This window comes from Rhinolophus ferrumequinum, chromosome 11, assembly GCF_004115265.2.
Source record: "Rhinolophus ferrumequinum isolate MPI-CBG mRhiFer1 chromosome 11, mRhiFer1_v1.p, whole genome shotgun sequence".
Taxonomy (NCBI): Eukaryota; Metazoa; Chordata; class Mammalia; order Chiroptera; family Rhinolophidae; genus Rhinolophus; species Rhinolophus ferrumequinum.
This window is the reverse complement of record NC_046294.1, coordinates 14,929,617-14,947,216: the sequence shown is the minus strand read 5'-3', so window position 1 is coordinate 14,947,216 and position 17,600 is coordinate 14,929,617. Positions and strand designations below refer to the sequence as shown.

The 17,600-nt window shown below is 58.9% G+C and overlaps 2 protein-coding genes across 5 annotated transcripts; one reads left to right on the top strand and one right to left on the bottom strand.

Moving 5' to 3' along the window:
- Positions 1-18: 18 nt before the first annotated feature.
- On the bottom strand, positions 19-6,662 carry PEX16 (peroxisomal biogenesis factor 16). The gene is made up of 11 exons (XM_033119608.1): positions 6,234-6,662; positions 5,992-6,027; positions 5,100-5,176; positions 4,619-4,752; positions 4,382-4,482; positions 3,007-3,087; positions 2,714-2,869; positions 2,542-2,614; positions 2,291-2,410; positions 747-811; positions 19-174 (listed from the first exon to the last, which is right to left on the bottom strand). Exons 1-11 carry the CDS (start codon positions 6,346-6,348, stop codon positions 116-118), a joined length of 1,017 nt encoding a protein of 338 aa, XP_032975499.1. The 5' UTR covers positions 6,349-6,662; the 3' UTR covers positions 19-115.
- Positions 6,663-10,232: 3,570 nt separating this feature from the next.
- LARGE2 (LARGE xylosyl- and glucuronyltransferase 2) lies at positions 10,233-15,930 on the top strand. 4 transcript variants are annotated; one of them, XM_033119604.1, is made up of 14 exons: positions 10,233-10,678; positions 10,771-11,075; positions 11,407-11,489; positions 11,652-11,775; positions 12,055-12,226; positions 12,355-12,459; positions 12,916-13,028; positions 13,097-13,222; positions 13,323-13,478; positions 13,609-13,763; positions 14,196-14,474; positions 14,719-14,868; positions 14,968-15,163; positions 15,404-15,929. In XM_033119604.1, the coding sequence occupies exons 2-14, from the start codon at positions 10,833-10,835 to the stop codon at positions 15,611-15,613; spliced, it is 2,112 nt and encodes a 703-aa protein (XP_032975495.1). In that variant the 5' UTR covers positions 10,233-10,678; positions 10,771-10,832; the 3' UTR covers positions 15,614-15,929. The 4 variants fall into 4 exon arrangements, with proteins under 4 accessions (XP_032975495.1, XP_032975493.1, XP_032975494.1 ...); XM_033119602.1 differs by having other exon boundaries at positions 13,573-13,763; XM_033119603.1 differs by having other exon boundaries at positions 13,603-13,763; positions 15,404-15,927.
- The last annotated feature ends 1,670 nt before the right edge of the window (positions 15,931-17,600 follow it).

Below are 17,600 nucleotides of genomic sequence, written 5' to 3'. Positions count from 1 at the left end.
GGAGAGGCCATAGGCTCGGACACTGCCACAGTCAGTTTTATTAGGGTAGAGGGGTCCGGGGGACTAAGGCCTGAGACACCCTGCCCCTCCCTGCACCCCACTCCCGGGATGTCTGTCAGCCCCAATTGTAGAAATAAATTTTCTGCCAGGCAGGCAAGTAATCCATAAGTGGCCCTGCAGTGAGAAGAGAGAGGAACAATTCAGGGCTGAAGGCCAGACTCCTGGCCCTGTTCTACCTGGGGCCCTTCGCAGCCACCGCTGCTCACATCTGCCATCCACGACCTGGCTCTCCCACCCCTAGGGAGGTAGCGTCGCCAGCGACCTTGTCTCCACTTACAAGGATTCTCAGGCTCAGAGAAGCCACGTGGCTCATCCCGTTGTCGATGCTGACAGTCTAGCCCAGAGGCTCTCTGCTGAGGTGGGATCTCCCCACAGCCCGGGAGGCTTCAGCCCCGCCAGAGTCCCCACCCAGAGTCGCCGGTCTTGCCACGCTCCAGGACATGGAGGCAGGGAAAAGGCTGATGGCCTCCTCCCACCACAGGGCACCCTCGTTCCAGCTACCCGAGGCTCTCCAGGCCAGCCTGGCCCATGTCCAGCACCTGTCACCCACCTGGCCTGACCTCTGGGCTCCCTCTCCCAACTGCGCCAAGAATCAAATTACAAGGAGACAAAGAGAAAAGAGGGTGACGGGGCCACGCATGCAATCCACAATACTCAGGAATAATCACACCGCACCCCATGCTTACTTGTGACCAGGCCAATGCCCGGGACGTGGTCTGCCAGCAGCTGGAGCAGGAATAGGATCCTGGCCCTGCAAGGAGGTGATAAACAGGGGGCAGGCTGAGTCGGGGGGTCTGGGTCCCGGTTGCTAAAAAGCCATCACTGACCACCTGACTACAGGCAGTGCCTCCCAGAAGACAGAAAGTAACTGTGGAGCAAGGGCAGGCCCCAGCACAAAGGGTGCGATCTCTGGGTGTGGCGCTGGTCCTGCCCTCCCCCCGCTACAGGCCTGGGATGCTCACAACTCAGAGTCTGGCTCAGAGACGATAATGTCTCTCTGACAATAAAGGAGAAGAAAGGCTGCCTTCCCAGACTGCACCCCGGAGCCCCGCAGCGCTCTAGTCCTGTCTTCAGGGAAAACAAGGACTTTCTCTAACGGGTGTCTAGACCCTCAGTCTAGGCCACTGCTCTGAGGGTGCCAGGCCGGTCAGGTCCACAGGAGAGCGAGCCAAATTGGAGACTTGCAGCCTGGGAAGCTACCTCTACAATTACTGCCTCAAAATTCCTCAGTTCAGTGTGATACTGGGGCCATGTTTCCTCTGTAAAGTGTAAGCAATTTGTGGGGAGAGGTCACGTGATCTGTGTAAGCCTCTGGAATGTTCTCCCTAGAGTACGGAATAGGATTTGGCTTTAGTGCCTTAAGAGCTTTCAAACTTATCCAAAAGCAGGAACTGCCAGGCAAAGTTATTTTCACTGAGGTGGCATTAAACATGATATAAGCTTGCTTTCTACTGTCTCAGAAAAAAACAGAGGTTGTATGGCCGTACTATGAAGTATAATTCCAATTCATATCCAGTCTTTTAAGCAGTACATTTGTTAAAACCTAGACAGAGTGGTCCTGGGAGCCTCGTCTGTCTCACAGCCCTATACAGGGACCCCTCCTCAAATCTCGGTGTGACCTCAGGCGGTCACCCTGGCAGAAGACTTGGCCCTGAGCCACCCCTCACCCCACGCACCCCCAGCACGCCTCTCTGTATTTGGCTGAGGATAGAAGCTCTGGACCCTCACAGGTGACAGAGTGGGGGCTGGGCAAGGTGGGGACAGGTCAGGAGAGAACATGGGTGTGGGATCTGGCTCTGCCACTGGCTAGCTGTGTGGCTTTAAGCTGCCCAACCTCTTTGAACCTCAAGTGCCTACTGTGAGAAGTGGGGATAATCCAAACTATTTGACCAGAAAACGTGCAAATGACCTGGCGGGTGTGAAAAGCCTGCACGCACCACCATCCCTGTGGCCCGGCCCTCGGTGCATCTCCTGCCAACCACGGCTTAAGCTCCCACATGCCTGGGCTGATGGCCCCGAGCTCGGAAGGCAGGTCTGGGCTGGCATCCGATAAATGAAGGAGTGACCGCACCCCAGGACAGCACACAGCAGGTGCTCAGTGAACCCAGGATGGAGGAAGGAGGGAGGAAGGGAAAGCATGAATAGCGGTTGGGGCCCCGGGGCCCCACTTCCCTCCTCTCTCCGTGGCTGAGGGTGGGCCTTGCCACTCGCTGGAGAGCCTGATCCTTACTCGGAGAAGCGGTCATAGAACGGGGAGCGCAGCAGGTAGTAGAGCAGCAGGATGGTCCGGCGCCGCAGTTCCAGCCGCTCCCTCCGGGACAGGCCCTTCCTGTCACTCAGGAGGCTCAGACTGGGGCGAAGGGGGGACACAATTAGGGCCAGCAACAGGAGGAGCAGGGGGCCCTGCCTGCCCAGGTGAGGCCAGGCCTGTAGCACGAAGCCCGGCAGACAGAGTGGAGCCCCCGGGCAGGCCCAGCTCACCTGGTCACGTCTACAACACCAGACAGGAGCCAGGGTGTCCACGACCGCTGACCCCAGAGGCCCAGGCTAAGCACTGACAGCCAGGCGTCAAGGAGTCTCCGGCACAGGGCCTGCCCTGCCCACTCCCGCCTCTCCCTACCCCACAGTGCCGGCAGCCCCACGCTAAGGATACAGTGCAGCAGGGGCCGGGCAATATACAAGGACTCTGCGATGGTCTCCTGCAGCCCCAGCGGGGTGGGGGTGACACTCAGCTCCTCCTGGTGCTGCTGCTGCTGCCGTCTCTCCTGCTCCTGGGGGGCTCCCCAGTGCCTCGAGTGCAGGGATGGAGCTAGAACACAAGGGCAGCAGGTGAGCAGCCAGGCCTAAGCCAGGGCAGAGGGAGGGCCGGCGGGAGGAAAGACAGGCCTTCAGGCCCATGCTGACCCCAGCACCGCGGTGCTCAGTCCAGCTACGTCCTACACTTACTGTTCTGGAGGGTTCGCACCACGCGGTTTGACCGCTTTCCCACGTATGACTGCTCCTGGCTACCAGGGCTGTGGTCACCATCTAGCAGGGACAGACAGAAGGCCATACTGTCAGACGGACATGTTTCCAGAAAAGCCTGCAAAGAACATGTGTGCGGTGAGTGCTCATGGGCTAAAGGAATGGATGAGCTTGCACGACGGCACCAGCTGAGTCAAGGACACTGCAGCAGGGGCTGTGGCTCAACCTGGAACCTGGGCCCAGTGAGCAGACTGTGCAGCCCTCTGGGGCTGGGGAAAGGTCAACGCCACCTGCGGCACAGGAGCCAGTCAGGAATCCAGGCTGCCAAGGGACTGGAACAGGGCAGGGAGAGTCCAACCACAGAACTGGAGGAGCTGTATCTCCTCAGTCCATGACCATGAGGAAAAGCAAAGAACTGCCCCCACTCAAGGCCAGGAGAGTGAGGCTCAGAGGCCAACAGGTGATAGGCCCAAAGCCCTGAGGGGACAGATCTGCTGGGTGTCCTGCAGATGAGCCTGGGGTTCTTGATATAGAACCAGAGCCATAGCCGGCCCGGTGGCTCAGGTGGTTGGAGCACTGTGCTCCTAATGCTGAGGTCGCCGGTTCGATTCCCACATGGGCCAGTGAGCTGCGCCCTCTACAGCTAAGATTGTGAACAATGGCTCTCTCTGGAGCTGGGCTGCTGCAAGCAGCCAGAGGTCGGCGTGAGCTGCTGTGGGCTACCATGTGCTGCAAGGAGCAGCTGGTGGCCAGCCTGAGTGGCTGGAAGCAAGCGTGAGCAGCTGTGGGCTGTTGTGTGGTGCCATGGGTTACCATGTGCTGCCACAAGCAGCCGGCGGCCAGCATGAGTGGCCAGCAGCCATCGTGAGGAGATGGCAGCCGGCGAGAGCTGCCGTGAGTGGGTGACCGATGACCGGCAACTGACTGCCTCAGCCAGGGGGACGCAAGGCTCATAATACCAGCATGGGCCAGGGAGCTGTGTCCTACAACTAGACTGAGAAACAATGGCTTGAACCGGAGTCGGGGACGGTGGGGGGAGACAAGAGAACGGGAGAAAGAAAAAAAAAAACCATAGCCAGAGATGAGGCTGGCAGGACCCATCTCTCCTACTGACGCTCTGTCCCTTCTTTGTGCAGCCCACAAAAAAGAATGAGGACTCTGACATCAGAAGTCCTGAGTTCAAGTTCCAATTCTGCCCCAACCTAATCTTTCTTCTCTGTAAAATACAGGGTGATGAGAACAAATGAGTTGATGGGGATAGATATGTTCCATAAATGGACAATATTCATTTGGTCAGCTCTAAATCCACCAATGAGTCCCCGGCTCCGTTCCACTCCAGAGCAGGCAAGCAGCTTACCCGGGGGCTGTGCCTGGGTCTCCCTGTCCAGCGGAACGATGGGGGGTGAGGTCTGGAGGCCAGCCTTGAACCAGATGAGCAGGAACATTCGCAGTACCGCCCTGGATTGGGAGTATGGAAGGGCTGGGGGCAAGGTGGCTAGCGGGCCAGGGGCCAGAGGTGCTCTCCTGAACCCCATCTGTACAGCTGGCCTCAGTTACCCCTCCCCCAGGGACTGCCCGCCACAGTCCCACATACTTGGCCAGCTGGATGAGGGCAATGACGAGCCAGCGGCCCACTTCGCCCCACACCTTGGCGGCTCCCATCTCCATGAACACCTCCACGCACTCCAGCACGCTCAGCCATGTCAGCAGCTTCTGCTGGGTCAGCGACTGTAAGAACCCCAGGCCAAGAGGTCAGGAGGCACCCCTTTGTCACAGGCCCTTCCCCTAGGGGACCCCTCTGACAGTAGAGGTGGATTTTCCCCTTTCCAAGTATGTTGGCCTGAGTTCTCCATCTGGGACAGGCTACTCCACGGCTCTGAGACTCAAGTCTTTTCATCCGAGATGGGGACACTGACACCTTGGCACCACCTAAGGAGGTGACTAGAGGCTCAGATGGATGCAGGCATGTCTCACACTCTATGAAATCATAACGTGCTACACACACAGGCTGGTTCTTACTATTTTGTTCCCAAGTCCCTATGCTTCCCGCCCTCAGTTCCTGGCAAAATTCTCACCACAGGCAACTTTTTCCGAAGCTCCTTCCGTAGGATCCCATCATTGAGCAGCACAAGCAGGTTAGAGGCGGAGTACACTGAGGGGCAGAGTGTGGCCGTCAGAGGCTGGCCCCGCAGCCGCACCTCCTCCCCTTCTCCCCAGAGCTACATGCATCACCTATCACCTGCTGTGCTCAGCCACCCACACACTATGTGGAAACCAACCCACCTCCCTGTCCACTTCCTCCGCTCCACACTCCGCAGTGTGATCTCGTGTGGGTGGCTAAAACAAGATGGTTTGACCTGTGACAAACCAGCTACTGCCCTGCTGACATAGCAGTGGCCCTCCAGCTGCCCAGAACTGTCCACTGTGCTCCAAATAGCCACAGATGGGTGGCCTCACCTCCTGGCCCTGCTCTCTCTGCATCCTGCACCTGAAAGTCTACTCCACCTTTCAAAACCCAGCTGGTCCTTTCAGGACCGTCACTTCCAGGTCTCGCTGGGCAAACACTACAGAGGCAGTTACAGTATGGGGATCCTGCAACCCGGGAGATGTGGATTTGAATCGTGGTTCTAGGGTCATCAGTGGCTACCTCCTAACCTCACTGAACTGCTGTTCCTTAACTAGACACCGAGGACAAGAGTACCCACCTTATATGGCTGTAGGGAGAATTAACTGGGCAAAGGCAGGGAAGGCATGTGGCCCAGCTGCCTGACCCGCCAAGGTCCCCAGATTTGTTTCTCAACTATGGGGACACAGAGGGCCCAGGACAGTGGACGCTGGACCTTTGTCCCATTCAGTCACAGCACAGGATGATCTAACAGGAAACCTAGGACTGCGAGCTGGGGTGGTCACCCCTCTGGGAAGCCTTCCTGGACTCTCCCACCCTCCACCCACCCGAGCCCGGCTCACCCAGCTCTGACAGCTCGTGCGAATCGGCGAAACGACCTGAGGAGAAGGCACAGAAGGAGGCGTCGGTGAGCGTTGCCTCACCCTGCGGCTTCGGGTCCCAGGATGTCCCCTCCCTACGCCCTACGGGAACCTGGAAGGAACTTCTCAAGCACAGCGATCACTACCCTGACGCCGCAGGGAAGGGGGCAAGTGGGGTCAGAGGTCAGAGCCCCGAAGGGATTGATCAAAGGTCTGGGTGGCACCTGCCAGCAGGTAACTGAGGCCCCGCACTGCCGTCTCCAGCTGGGCGGTGGCAGCCGGGTGACGAGTCACGTACTCCTGGTAGCGGAGGCCCAGGAGCCTCAGCTTCTCCATCATGCCTTCGAGACCGACAGACCCACTGACCGACAGACAGCACGAGCGGTTGCGGCGCCCTGCTTCCTGCGCCCTCCTTCCTGCTTCCGGCCCTAAGCCCGCCTCTCGGTTGCTTAACTTCCGCGGGCCAGTTGGACGGTGACGTGAAGGGCCATTGAACCCCCCATCACCCTATTTCTTAAATCCCCTCCCACTAGGGTAGCGCTTAGCAACTGCGGGCTTAATCCCGCCCTCCCTACTCCTTCAGGTCATCTCCGCCCCCGACCCGATCCACACTGTTCGGGACCCGGCTTTTCCGCCTTCCGGGTTGGCTGCCCTTGCGCCTGCGCAGTTATAGCTCCAGGAAAGCTCCCGCGGCAGTCTGAGCCGTTCATTCCAGAGAAGGCACTTGTAGCCTAGAGTCTTTCTAATAGAACGCCGAGAGGCTCGAACGGGACCGGATTTTAAAGGGCTGGGAGGTAGCGCGCGGAAAGGAGCCTCCATCAGACTTGGGGAGGAGCCGAGAAAGTCTTAGGAGAGTTGGACTGTGTCTTGGCAGGCGCGCGTGTGGCCAACTGCCTCATCTCCCGTGCCCAACCAGAGGTAGTGCTGGGGAAACTGAGGCAGCAAGGATTCCAGCATCCAACGCAGGCTCGATCCCCCGGCCAGCACCATTAGTGCCCCGACTTCGGCCCCAGCTCCCGCAAGGACTGTGTCCCCCAAGAGCGCGCACCTGCACGCCCACCTCCGTGGAGAAAACCCTGGCCCGGCCTTCTGCTCTCGGCTCGTGGTGACCGTGGTCGGGAGATTCCCTTCTCTGGGCCTCAGGTTTCCCCTCCCCATCTGTAAAGTGGTTTGAGGGCAGACTTGGTCCTTAGACTCGGAATCAATCTTAAAGCGCTTTACGGCCTTCGGATGCACCCCTCAGTCTTGCTGTTCCCCAAGGGATGAGGAGACTCCTGGGGATCCCTTCTCAAACGAGGCAGCTTCCCTGGAAGGGGCGGCTGCGGGAGAGGTGTGGCCAGAGGTGGAGGGAACTGACGCCCCTGGGAGGTAGTCGCTGATTGGTTGTGGGGAAAGGGGCGGGGCCTCGCCCATCCGGACTGTGCTGGCAGATGTGTGGTACCGAGAACAGCGAAACATTATTTTACCTAATCCCCTCTACCAGATATTATCTCCAAATGAAGGAAGGATCCGCTTAAGAACCCAGTCAAGATTCGAATCCTGACAGAATCTAGGCGTTTTATGCAACACACCTCACCGGGAAGCCACAACCCTTCCTGACACTCCCTCCCCCCAGCTCCCTCTCCAGTTTAGTTTTCTTCCATATCCGGTGGGCCCTACTCAGGCCAAGGAATGAAGAATCGGGTAGATGTGTCCAGGGGCCTCCGGAAAGGCAAAGGGCTTGGAGAACACAGAAGGTGGGCGTGGGCACCAGCAGCATTATTTCTCACCACCTCCTGGGTGCCAGGCTCACTCAACTCAACTCTTCTTAGCAACCTTGCTAGGTTGCTATGAGCTCCTTTTCACAGATGGGGAAATTAGAGGCTCAAGGAGGGGAAAGGACTTGTCCCAGATCACACAGCATGGCATTGGCCAAAAGGATCACAATACAGGTCTTACATGGCAGTGCTCTCTCTCCTGCCCACAGCCTAGCAAGAGCAAAGACACGTTGAGGCCATTTGGTCATAAATCAAGTTAGCAACTGGGATTAAGACCAGAGCTCAGGAACTTCGGTGTGGGGCTCTTTCTCCCTTACTCCCTGCACCCCATCATCTTAATGAACTTGTTCCCTGAACCTCACTAGTGGATATCCCTCCAGTGCCTCCCTCTGAGGCTGTGGAGAGAGTAAGGAGGGAGAGTGTGCCGTTTCTTTGGCATTCCCAGGGCTGGTGGTCTTGTGCTTCTGGGGAGGAGAGAGGCATGGAGGATAGAGGAGCAGCCTCCCCTAGACAGAATATGAGGGGTGTTTGGCCTGGAGTCTGTTTCTGTCTTTCCTGCCTCCAGGGCTGGAAAGGGATCATAAGGCCAGCCAGGCTGGCAGCAGCAAGGCTCCCTGAATTTCCTCTCCAGATCCCTGATTAGGTCCCAGAGACAAAGAGTGGCTGTGTGTGCAGAAGGCGCCTAGGGCAGCTTCTCCCTGCTGGGCCCATGCCTGGACTTGGTCACTTGGCTAGGCTGGAAGGGCCTCTGGGCATGATGGTCCGGATCTCCCCTGCTTAACTCTGCCATGAATGACAGGGGAAGAGAGCTAGACCAGTCCAACAAGTACAGATGAAGACGCAGAGGCCCAGAGAGGGGGCCTGACTGGTTCAAGGTTACACAGCAAAGTCCTTCGGCAGAGCTGGGCCAAACCAGGTCTCAGGCTTAGCACCCTTTCATATGCTCAGACATGTCTCCCTTTCCCCTCCACAGCCCAGAAGAACCTCTTGGAGGCCCAGCAGGCATCTCAGCAACTCAATTTCCCAAGTGGTAAGATTGAGCAAGAGTTGGGGCCAGTACTGTGAGTGACCACAGTCACTCTGCAGACCCAGCCTCTCCCACAAACTTCCTGGCCAGCCCTGACTGTGTGGCCCACCTGCTCCATCACATTTAACCCGCACAGATAGTCTCTGCTGAGGCTCTTGCAGGGGGATTCCACCCACTCCCACTCCAGCTCCAGGCTAGAGATGAGTGTCAGGGGGGCTCAAAGCTCCAGGCACCTGGGTGGCCCTTGCATCCCCTCATCTCCTCTCAATTCCTAGATATACAAGGAGCTGCCATAGGTCTCCCTGGCAACAATTGCCCCTGGCCTCCAAAGGCCCAAAGCCCAACCTTCCTTGCAGATCTCCATCTCCCAGAGAAAGGCATCCTGGCCTCTCAGGAGACTTAGGGGGCTCAGACTGGGCTGCTTTGTCACAGCTTTTTGAGGGGTTGGGGCATCTCAGGCCCTCACATTTTATAGTGAGGCTATAGAGGACTAAAGGACACAGCCTAGCCCCTTTCCAGGTCACAGCAAGGCCCAGTGAGTCCTATCCACTCTCAGCACATACTGACTGAGCACTGGCTGTGTGCCAGGCCCTGATTGGGTGCTGGAGACCCAATACTGTGAGCAGTCACCTTCCACGCGGCGACAAGCTATAAACAAGTCAACAAAGTCAAATTACTAGAAAAGTGCTAGGAAGAAAACAAACCTAGGGATACGAAAGGAGGAGCTGGCCTTGTGAGAATCTGGTAGAATCCAGGCAGAAGAACATCAAAGGCAAGTCCTGGGGCAGGAAACCCTTAGGGAGGAGCAGCAGGAAAATGTATGCCAGGTAGAGCCTGGGGAATAAGCTCCAGGGGATTCTAACAGGTTACTTCAATTCTCTGGGGAAGAATAATGCCGATGTTATAGGACCGTCGTGAGGGTTAACTGAGGCTTTATGGAACCAAGGCACAGGGCCTGGCACGGATTACATGCATGCGCTCAATCAACCGTGGCTGTCGTTCACGGTCCAGAGCGCCTCCCACCCCCTCCAGGGCTGAGCCATGTCGTTGCCTGCTGTGGGTGCGGGAGTGGGGGGTGGGGGTGGGGCTAGAGGAAGAGAGCCAGGCCCTCACCAGGCACAATCTCGACGGTCTAGGCAAGGGTGGGGATCCCGGGCCCTACCCAGGCGGCCCAGGCCAGTGAGGTCTCTCGCCAGTTCCTGGGCAGGAGGCAACTCTCACAAGCCCGCTTTGTCCCAGCCGAGCTCGGGCTGCGCCGGACCACGCTGAACCACCTGGGGAGAGAGAGAGAGAGAGAGAGAGAGAGAGAGAGAGAGAGAGAGAGAGAGAGAGAGAGAGAGAGAATGCAGTGAGGAAAGCAGGGCTCAGGTGCTCCTTTTCCAGGGAAAGTCTCGGCAGGCCGGCCCCGCCTCCTGCCCGCTGAGCAGGTGTCCCCGACCTCCGGAGCAGCATTCCAGCCTCCTCCTTCTTACTCCGGCAGTCCTTTTCATCCTGGGCCCGGGGTCACGGCCCCTCCCACGGAGGGAGGTTAAGGGGAGGAGATGGGGCCCCAGAGCAGCCAAGAGGGGGATGGGCTCAGAGCAGGTAGCGGGGACTGGGCCTTCCTGGATGTCATGACCCCGCTTCCACTACCCATCCTGAAGGTTTCCCGGCTTGCTCGCGGGCCTGGGCAGGGGGGCAGTCAAATACCGTGGCAGGGGCGGGGCCAGGCCCCCGGGGGTCTCCCCGCCTTTCGGGCTCAGCCAAGCGGAGGTGAAACCTGAGCCCAGGTTGGGGGCGGGGCTGGCTCCTGCTTGGACGGGGCTGGCCTGCGCCTCCACCCCTTTCCCCACACCCTGGCCTTTTTCTGGAAGAGTAAGGTCCGTGTCTCCAAGCGCTGGAGCAGGTGAGGTGGCGACTCGGCGCGGGAGGGGACCCGGCGGCCGTCGGGCCCGGCCGCCCAAGGCTGACCCTCCTATCTCCCTCCCCTGTCCGTAGGGCCCGCGATGGAGTCCGCAGCCCGCGGTCGCACCCCTCCTTGAGCGCCCCGGCAGGCGGCCATGCTGCCCCGAGGGCGCCCCCGGGCGCTGGGGGCTGCCGCTCTGCTGCTGCTGCTGATTCTGATCGGATTCTTCCTGTTCGGCGGAGACCTGGCCTGTGAGCGCCGCGAGCAGAGGGGGCCGGGATCCTTCCCATGCGCGCTAACGCCACGTGTCCCCCCCGACGGAGACCCGTCGGTGGACCACCCGGGCCACAACCGCTCGGGCTGCGTCCCGCTGCGGCCGCTGCCTCACAAGTGCGAGGTAGGTGCGCGCGGCCTCTGGTGGCGGGAATCCCGGGGGCGCCGAGCCCCCAGCCCGGCCTCCTGGGCACCTGTGGGAATCACAACATCTGGCGTCGTCGCTCCTGCACTGACCAGCAAGCTGGAGGTGCCTCGGGTTCTCACCTCACCTGCTCCTGGCCTCTGTTTCCCCATTTGAGAAGCGAGGAGGCTGGACTCTTGCGCGGACCCCGCCTTCCCCAGCCGCATGCCTGGTGGGGCTACACTGCCCTAGGCCAGGCCCCCCAAACATGGGTCCTCACCATCTATAACGGAGGAAGGGGCTCCTGTCGACCTCACTGTCTCCTCCCCAGCTCTTGCATGTGGCAATCGTGTGTGCAGGACATAACACCAGCCGAGATGTCATCACCCTGGTGAAGTCCATGCTCTTCTACAGGTATAGCCAGGTGTTGGAGGTGGGGGGTTCAGGAGTGGGGAAAGGCACAAAGTCGGGCAGGATCTCAAAGTTGGTGTTTTCACTTCTGAGCCTCTTGGGGTGGGGCTTGCCCCATGTTGCTCCTTCTGGGCGCTATTGGCTTTTCTCCCATCCTTCCCAAAGGAAAAACCCGCTGCACCTCCATTTGGTGACTGATGCGGTGGCCAGGAGCATCCTGGAGACGCTCTTCCACACATGGATGGTGCCCGCTGTCCGGGTCAGCTTCTACGACGCTGAAGAGCTCAAGGCAGGAGCCAGCCCTGGCCCTTCAGCACTCCTCCCCACCTGCCCAGCCCTCTCCTTCCTCCCAGGGTGTGTGCGTGTGTGTGTGTGTGTGTGTGTGTGTGTGGAGGGGTCAGCAGTGGAGGTTAGAGCTGTCTGGGACCCCCAGTTCCATCACGCCTACTGAAACTCAAATCCCTCACCCCTTCTGGGGCTCACCCTTTCTTCCCCGTTACCCTGAGTATGACCTGGCACTCACAGGTCCTTCTTTGCCAGGCTCATGGCCAGACCTTCCCACCCACAGCCCCAGGTCTCCTGGATCCCCAACAAGCACTACTCTGGCCTCTATGGGTTAATGAAGCTCGTGCTACCTGGTGTGCTGCCTCCTGACCTGGTCCGTGTTATTGTCCTGGACACAGATGTCACCTTTGCCTCCGACATTGCAGAGCTCTGGGCATTCTTTGCCCATTTTTCTGGTGAGAGGCCTGGGACCCTGCTCCTGTCAGCCCTCCTCCCTGGCCCATCCAAGCCTCCCCTGTGGCCTAGCCCTGAGCTGAGGTCCTGTGGCAGCCTCAGGCAGCTGCCTCGTACCCTCCCCTCCCAGATGAGCAGGTGATCGGTCTCGTGGAGAACCAGAGCGACTGGTACCTGGGCAACCTCTGGAGGAACCACAGGCCCTGGCCTGCCTTAGGCCGGGGATTTAACACAGGTGGGGACGGTGGGGGGAGGCAGGAGGGGTGGCCACTGGTCCTTGGGCCCCAGGGACTCTGGGCAGGGCACAGAATTCTAGGAAGCCCCCCAGGAAGAATATTGCTGTGGAAAGAACACAGAGAAGAGCCAGAAAACAGTTCCAACCTTGGCTGTCCATGCTGGATGACTTTGACAAGAAAACTGCGCCTCAGTTTTCTTATCCATTAAATGGGGATTTTACCAGCCCCAGGATCACCGGTATGAGAAGATGGCTGTGGAGGTGCTCTGTAAGCTGTGCTGTATCTCCTCTTCACCCCCAAGAGGATTGATTTTTGACAGAGGTAGTCAGTCCATGCTCATGTCTGACAGACGATACCAATAAGTCAAAAAAGAAACATTGAAAAGACACCGTTAGGATCCCTGGCCCTAGGAGCTGGGTTGTCCCAGGTGGGCCTGACAACCTCTCCCTGGGCAGGTGTGATCCTCCTGCGGCTGGACCGGCTTCGGCAGACTGGCTGGGAGCAGATGTGGAAGCTGACAGCTACGCAGGAGCTGCTCACCTTGCCCGCCACCTCACTGGCCGACCAGGTCTGGGAGAGCTTTTGAGGGGGGTGAGGCAGGCTCAGGGCTGAGGTGAGATGGCTTTCTCTGCCCAGGACATCTTCAATGCTGTAATTAAGGGGCACCCGGGGCTGGTGCAGCCCCTGCCCTGCGTCTGGAATGTGCAGCTGTCAGACCACACGCTGGCCGAGCGCTGTTACTTGGAGGCGGCTGACCTCAAGGTGAATGGAGGTGGGGGGCTGAGTAGTGGTGGTGGTGGTGGGCCAAAGATGAGAGTCCTGTTCCCATTCATTCCCCCACCGACACCCTCCTGGGTCCCAGGTGATCCACTGGAACTCACCAAAGAAGCTGCGTGTGAAGAACAAGCACGTGGAATTCTTCCGTAACCTCTACCTGACCTTCTTGGAGTACGATGGGAATCTGCTACGGAGAGGGCTCTTTGGGTGCCCCAGCCCACCCTCACCTGAGGCCGAGCAGGTGAGAGGGAGCCGCCTTCCTTTGCCGTGGGGACACTCTGCCCCTCTCTACTCTGGTGGGACCCAGCCTGGTCTGGGAACTTGTTCTGCCCCAGCCCTGGTCCTTCCCCCCTCGATTCCCTCAGTTACAGCGGGCCCTGGCACAGCTCAACGAGGAAGAGGCCTGCTTTGAGTTCCGGCAGCAGCAGCTCACTGTACACCGTGTGCACGTCACTTTTCTGCCCCATGAGCCGCCGCCCTCCCGGCCCCACGATGTCACCCTCGTGGCCCATCTCTCCATGGACCGGTGAGGGCACTGAAGACAGCCCCAGAGAGCAGGGCGTAGGCTGAGACTGGGCATTTTGAGAGAAGGGTTTCATTTGGCAGAAGGAAGAGCTCTCACTGCCCGATGCTTGAGGAGTTCTCACTGCCCGATGCTTGAGGAGTTCCAGAGGCTGGAGGCACTGGATATGGTTGACAGAGCTTAGGCTTTGGGAATCACTCACATGCCCTCCGTAATTGTTGGACCATGGGCATGTCTTAATATCTCTGGCCCTCAGTTTTCTTATCTGTCACATGAGAAGGTCCCCACCTTGTGGGCTATTTGTGAAGATTAAATAAGGCCAGCTCAAAAATAAGCGCTTGGAAGGTGCTTAGGAAGACACTTGAGGGGTGTCCGCAGCAGCTAACCTGGGAGGTAGTCCAGCTCTCCCTGGGCTGACCATCCCCCTCGCCCCAGGCTGCAGATGCTGGAAGCCCTGTGTAGGCACTGGCCGGGCCCCATGAGCCTGGCCTTGTACCTCACAGACGCAGAGGCCCAGCACTTCCTGCGTTTCGTCGAGGACTCGGCGGTGCTTTCTGCCCGGCCAGATGTGGCCTACCACGTGGTGTACCGTGAGGGTCCCCTCTACCCCATTAACCAGCTTCGCAACGTGGCCTTGGCCCAGGCCCTCACGCCTTACGTCTTCCTCAGTGACATTGACTTCCTGCCTTCTTATTCCCTCTACGACTACCTCAGGTGGGTGGGAGTGAGAGGAGCGGCACATGGGTGGGTGTGGACAGGGTTGGGGACACCTGCAGGACCCTAGGCAAGTGTGTCCCTGCACCTTTCTGGGCCTCGGTGTCCTGTGTAAAATGGTGCTGGCATTAGGGTGGGGGGCTGCCCTACGAGGGTCCTACAGTTCAAAAGCAAGAGAATCACTGTGTCCAGTGCTGGAGGCAGAGCCTTCCCTCGCCTCCAGTTCATGGTGCTGCCTCCTCAGGGCCTCCATCGGGCAGCTGGAGCTGGGCCGCGGGCGGAAGGCCGCTCTGGTGGTGCCAGCGTTTGAGACCCTGCACTACCACTTCACCTTCCCCAGTTCCAAGGCCGAACTGCTGGCCTTGCTGGACGCTGGCTCTCTCTCCACCTTCAGGTAGGAGAGGCCACTGCTGTGCCCGTTTCCTCACACCAGCCCCCACTACCCACGAGCGACTAACTTTGGCCTCGCTCCCTGCCCTGTCCTGCTCCACAGGTACCACGAGTGGCCCCAGGGTTACGCGCCCACAGACTATGCCCGATGGCGGGAGGCTCAGGCCCCATACCGCGTGCAATGGGCAGCTGACTACGAGCCCTACGTGGTGGTGCCACGTGACTGTCCCCGCTACGACCCCCGGTTTGTGGGCTTTGGCTGGAACAAGGTGGCCCACATTGTGGAGCTGGATGCACAGGTGAGGGAGATCCTTCCTGCCTCCAGCTTTGATTTGAGTATGTCCAGGCCCAGGGGGCTCAGTGTGTCTCAGTGCACCATTCGGCAGCACTGTCAGAAGTCCCGCCCTTCTGTAGGACTGAAATCATCTGCCCTTTGGCCCCGGCTTGGGCTCTATCGGATACGCCTGCACCCCATCCCCCAGAGCTGCACTCGTCCCCCAGCCCCGGCAATGACCATCCGTCTGCCCCCACCCCCGCAGGAATATGAGCTCCTGGTGCTGCCAGAGGCCTTCACCATCCACCTGCCACACACCCCAAGCCTTGACATCTCCCGCTTCCGCTCCAACCCCACCTATCGTGAGTGCCTGCAGGCCCTCAAGGACGAGTTCCACCAGGACTTGTCTCGCCACTATGGGGCTGCTGCCCTCAAATACCTCACTGCCCTGCAGCAGCCCCGAGGCCCCACCTGACCTAAGGCTTCCCCGTACCCCTGCCCCTCGCCTTGGCTCACACTCTCCCTGCAGAGACTGGAGCAACCTGCCACCTCTCCCAACCCTCCGTTATTTAAATTATTTAAGGTCTTTGTGGGAAGGGCTGCAGTGGAGCATCTGTGGGGTGTGGTTTGGGAGCCCTCCTTTGCTGCTATTCTGTGGCAGGGGTCCTTCTGCCCCAGCTGGTTTGGGGCTAATGCTCCCATCCTCAGTTGTACATCCCTTTTTCATAATTAAAGTTTTAAAAACTTTGTTTCATGTTCCTCTTGGTTTGGGGCATGAGAGCATCTGTGCGTCTGGAGAGGTGCTGAATGTCGCTGGAGTCGCAGGAGGACCCGGGCCCGCCCGCCCTCCCCCAGAAGTCTGGACTGGAGTGTGTTTTGCCCACCCTCCCTGGCCCGAACCCAACACCATGAGGCTGAGAGACTTTATTTGGCTTTATTTAGTAAAATGTTAAAATAAATAAATACAAATTGATCAGCTGCTCTGTATCCCCCCCCACCCCCTCAAAACAAAAATCAAACAAACAAAAACAAAAACTTTGAAGCACAAAACTCCAAATACAAGTTCTACCAAGACTGAAATCACAAAGGGCGTGGACAAGAGACAGGCTAGGGGCTGGCTGGCTCTTTTCTGCTCAGAGTGGGCTGCCCTCTGGCTGCCCGGCCTGTCCTGCCTGCCTGCAGCTTACCCTGGGCTGGAGACCCGACGACACTGGAGGGAGGGGCAGGGGCCAAAGGCTGCTGTGGGGGATGGTAGATCCTCAGGGTTCAAGAAGCGCCTCGTGGAAAGGGGGAGCCAAGTGGGATTCGTGAGCCCAGCTCTCCCTGTACAAGGGCTGTTTTTAAGAATTCCACCCCGGCTCTCTGAAGGGGGAAACTCCGGGTTTCCATTCCTTCATTTGTGGGAGGGCCAGAGGAATCTTCTCAGGGGCCACCCCCTCCCTCCCTTCTCAATGAGGCGCTGATGCTGAGGATGGCTGTCAGTCGGCGAGAATGGGCCTCCTGTTTCCTGCCAAGGGTGCCCAGCTGAGAGGTGGGTAAGGCCCGCAGTCGTTTATACAGAGCAGGGTTGCCTCCATCCAACAGAAGCCATGGAATCTGGAGAACCCAGGGCTTGGAAAACGTACCTGGGCCACCAACCATCCTACTACCCCGAAGAACCTTTTGCCCCTGGGGTAAAAGTCTCCTATTAAGCCCTTTGGATAAATAAGACAGACCGCACCCTAAAAGGGAGGAAACCACTTAAGAGTATGTTGTGTGAGTTGGGAGTGGGGGTCCTAGGAGGCTCTGCTGGGCCCAAGAAAGGAAGTGTCTGAGACGGCCAGCCAGAGAGGCAACTGCACATACAGGCAGGAGAGCCGGAAACAGTCACCCTCAGGGGAGAGGTGTGGGGGGAGCAACTGCGCCCCTTCATGCCGCCTGCTGAGCCTGAGCCAAGAAGCAATAGAGACAGGGAGGCAGTGCCGTGTAGGGAAACCGGGCACTCAGATGGTGCCAGCTGGAGGCTGCCGTGGCCGATGCAGGCTGCACACAGGCCTCCCTGCCAGGCACAACCAGTAGGCACGCCCCAGAGGGCCTGATAAGGAAGCAGCAGAACTCGGGATGAGCTCAGCAGAGGTGAGACAAGACCCGGCAGGCTCCCTGAAAGGAAAAGTACCTGCAGGCCACATTGGCAAGAATGTGAGCGGAGCAGGGAAGATGACAGCAACATGACCTCACTGCCTCCAGGGCACGCGCCTGAGCCTTGGGACTGACAGTGGGCCGGCCCCCTGATCCAGGGCCTGGTGGGCGGCTTCCTGCTTCCTGGTCCCAGCCCCTCCGCTGCCTGGCCTCTGACAGGACTCTGCAGTCACTGGCTTTGCAACCAGTTGGTCTCACATATGTCAGCCTGCGGCTAAACTTGGGCATGGGGAAAGAGCAGCAGAAGGAAGGCCGGAGAGGAGGTGGGGCGGTTATGAGTGTAT